This window comes from Apaloderma vittatum, unplaced genomic scaffold (genome assembly GCF_000703405.1).
Source record: "Apaloderma vittatum isolate BGI_N311 unplaced genomic scaffold, ASM70340v1 scaffold32018, whole genome shotgun sequence".
In the NCBI taxonomy this organism is placed as follows: domain Eukaryota; kingdom Metazoa; phylum Chordata; class Aves; order Trogoniformes; family Trogonidae; genus Apaloderma; species Apaloderma vittatum.
In genome coordinates this window covers 30,052-33,554 of record NW_009729603.1, presented here as the reverse complement: position 1 = coordinate 33,554, position 3,503 = coordinate 30,052, and the positions used below count along the sequence as shown (strand labels likewise).

At 41.9% G+C, this 3,503-nt stretch overlaps 1 protein-coding gene across 1 annotated transcript; it reads right to left on the bottom strand.

The window, feature by feature from the left end:
- Positions 1-2,238: 2,238 nt before the first annotated feature.
- SOD2 (superoxide dismutase 2, mitochondrial) lies at positions 2,239-2,995 on the bottom strand (the record flags this gene model as incomplete). Its single annotated transcript, XM_009874515.1, has 2 exons — positions 2,961-2,995; positions 2,239-2,441 (listed from the first exon to the last, which is right to left on the bottom strand). Coding segments are annotated over exons 1-2 (238 nt in total), but the record flags the coding sequence as incomplete, so codon positions are not given.
- Between the last annotated feature and the right edge of the window lie 508 nt (positions 2,996-3,503).

The window sequence follows — 3,503 nt, the reverse complement described above, 5'->3', positions numbered from 1 at the left end:
CTGCTGAACTTTGCACTGGAAAAGACAATGTAAAAAAAAAAAAGTAACTTGCCCTTCAGTTACAGTGAAAGTATCTTGGAATTTACTTGCACACAGAGTCCCTGGCCTTTGCTTGAACTTACCACACTCAACACAGCCAGAGAGGACAATTCAGTAAAACAAGACGGGCAGTTTAGGGGTGCTCAAGAGATTAGTCAATTCAGTGTCATTCTACCCCAAGTCACTTGCTTCTTGTAAGAGCAATAAATAAAGCACCACAGGTATGGGATGGTCTGGAAAATTGTGGTAGGCACGAGTTTTCACTGAAAATAAGCTTCAAGTTTATATCCTTCAATTGGCAAATCTTGCACATTTTGATGGGCCAGTAATCAGAGCCAGCTTAAGCTGAAACAAAGTTTGGTGCTGCACTCTGTCACAGCAGTGCATAGTCATTTTCAGATGAGTTGACAACATAAACCAATGGGACTCAGCCCGGGACAACTTTTATTCGAGTTTTCTAACCCAAAACTGAAATGTAGTGCAGAAAGACTTTTGATCATGCTCAGTCTTTAAGCATGGAAAAAGAACAACAATACTGAGAGGATGAGGTGGCAGTTCAGACTTTGCCCTCTCCCAAAGTCTGGTCTTAGAAATTTTTCTAGTGAGGGTCAATATACTACATCCAGTATATGGGGATACCAACTGGGGGAAAACAATCCAAACCAAACACACACAAATATCTCAAGAATCTGTCTGCTTTGGTGTGCATAACTGCTACCAATACATCATCCATTTGCAAAATAATGCCTGCAAAATCCTTAAGGAAAGATTAACCTCTACCTCTACATAGACCATTTCTAACACCAAGAGACGACATGCCATTTAAAGGGCAGTATTTTTAAAATATACCTCAAAGGATCCACAACAATGCAGATGTTTCTAACCAGAAATTCTGCCTCCACGAGTGGCTGAAGCCTGCATCATTAAACAGCTTTAGTAACAGCAGCAGCAGATACACTGCTTCCTTATAGTTTGGGTTCCTTCCTCAATTTTGTTTGCACTTATTGAATCTCCAGAATACAACTTGCTTGGATCCAACAGCGGCATAACAAAGTAGCAGCCAATCCTGACTGGCTGATTCTTAACCAAATCCCGTTAGTTCATTCATTTAGATAGCACTAGTTATTTTTAGGTTTACTTAGGCACTGTCATAAGTAACCAATATTCTTCGACAGCATGCTGGCAATTAACAAGGGAGAGAGATTTCAAGTTTACTCTGATATTGACAGTTCTCACTTTCATCCAAGCCCAATCAGTTAAATTACACTGTGAAGCCACCTGGCAATAAGACAAAAGCGAGTCCATACAGTAATCCCTTCTTAGAGGTAAGCTGATACTCTCTAAAGAGACCATCACAAGAGGAAAAAAACCTCAGCAAATATTTCACCTTCTTAAAAAGATACACGTTACTTCACCTACTTTCACCAGTCCAACTGAAAGACTGAAATATTTGAAACACAGAAAAGCACTTAAATGTAACCCTGCTACAGTAACTGTAAAGTTTTTATACGTCAGCATATCTCAAGATTCAATCTGAGACCTTCACAAAAAAAAAAATCCATGATGACCTGCTGCATATTTTGGTGTTTCACAATGGCATGCAACTCACAGGACCCCTTAACATTATCCAATTGCACAAATGACACTCAGATTCAGATCTCTTCACTGGGTGTTTCATACATTAACTGTACATTTGTCTAACCTCCATTTTTAGGCAACTAAGACTATTTCACAAGGATGAGTGGTGCGTCTGATATGAAAACCACCAAGGTGCACAAATCTTACTTTGTAAAAGTTTGTTACTAATCTTTCATTACAAAGTATTTGTTTAGTAAAATGACTGCAATTTCCTATTGACTCGGTCTTTGGTTCAAGTTACTAATGTAAACATGGACTAAATCCACATCAATCAATGACTTTTCTTTTAGTTTTACAGTACTACAGAAAACAGAATTCATCCTTTTTAGTTACATCTATTTTCTAATTATCAGCACCCCTGAAATTTTTACCATGAAAGCTTAGTCCTCCTAATAATATTTCACTCCACCGGGAAACAAAAAAAAAGAAAGCTTTAACTACACAACCCAAAGCTTTTAAAAGAAACTCTTTTCTCTGGAAAGAAGAGTATCCATCTTTTTTCTCCTAGATCATCTCTGTCAACAAGCTTTCATCTCCTCTGTTGACTGTGGATATACAAACCTTTTGCCAGTGCCTCTTTGTATTTCTCCTCCGCAACATTCAGGTTGTTCACGTAGGTGGCATGATGTTTGCTGTGGTGCAGCTGCATAATCTCCGCATTAATATGAGGCTCCAGAGCGCCATAGTCATATGGCAAGTCAGGAAGAGTGTGCTTTTGCCTAGAAACTAAGCATCCCAATGGTGCTACCAATTGTGCACTGGTTCTAGAAGACAAGAAAACAGAAGACGGTAGTTTATTCAGAACTTGAGCTCTACCACTGAAATGATGCCGTGAAAAGGCTGAAATTAGAACTTCACAGCCTTGATATCTGTTAAGCAGGTATTCTTTACTGCAGCGCTGGGCACACCGGGGATAGCTCCACCTGGTGTGTGCCCTGTGAAGGGCTAAACGTACGGCTTTTATACAGTTTAGATACACATATACATGCAGTATAGTCACATATTCATGAGAACTCATTAACATATGTTGCCGCCCACTCCCACATGCACAATACAGTCTTTCAGTGGTGTTTTACTTCATCATGATAGTCTTCATCAGGGTGTCCTTTTGATGGGCTCCATTCAGTTAACTCCTTATCTTTGTCAAGACACCCCAAGGCTGGCCTAGGCTGGTTCTGCATATTTTAATGGCACTTGGGAGTCCTGGGGCATTCCATCTTTGAAGCTAAGAGCATCCTGTCCTTGGGGATAAGCTCCCCTTGTGGAATCCCTTTGTCTCACACCTCTGTTCTCCCACTGATTCTGCTTGCTCAAGCATGTTAAGTCTCCTACACCCCAGCTAAAACTGCAGTTCTGCCTAAAAACTACGGCTCCAGCTAAAACCACGGCCTCAGCAACCACATCTGTTAGAATCAGCTGCCGTAAGACACGGGGTAACATCTTAAGTCAATTTTCCATTTTTCCAGAGAAGCGCACTCTGTAGCTTAATAATTGCCGAGATAAACGCCCATAAAGGTCACAGATCTAGGGCTTCGCAACGTAAAGCTGCCCCTTCTCAAATGAAGCACCCAGAGAGTCACTCACCCGCCCGTGCAGGCAGGCAAGGCAGCGGTGGGGGTGCAGGGAACACCCAGCAGCAATGCTCCCACCCCGAGAGCTTCACCTTTTCGTTACTGATTAAAAGCAGAGGCCCCCAGTAAGATTCCCGCCCTCACTGAAAAATAAAATGGTTGAAGAAACACACGAGGTCACGGGGATCTGAGGACTGAGCCGCTCCAGCGTTATCGCCTCCCACTGCTCCCACAAAGCAGCCCGCGGGTTCTGGG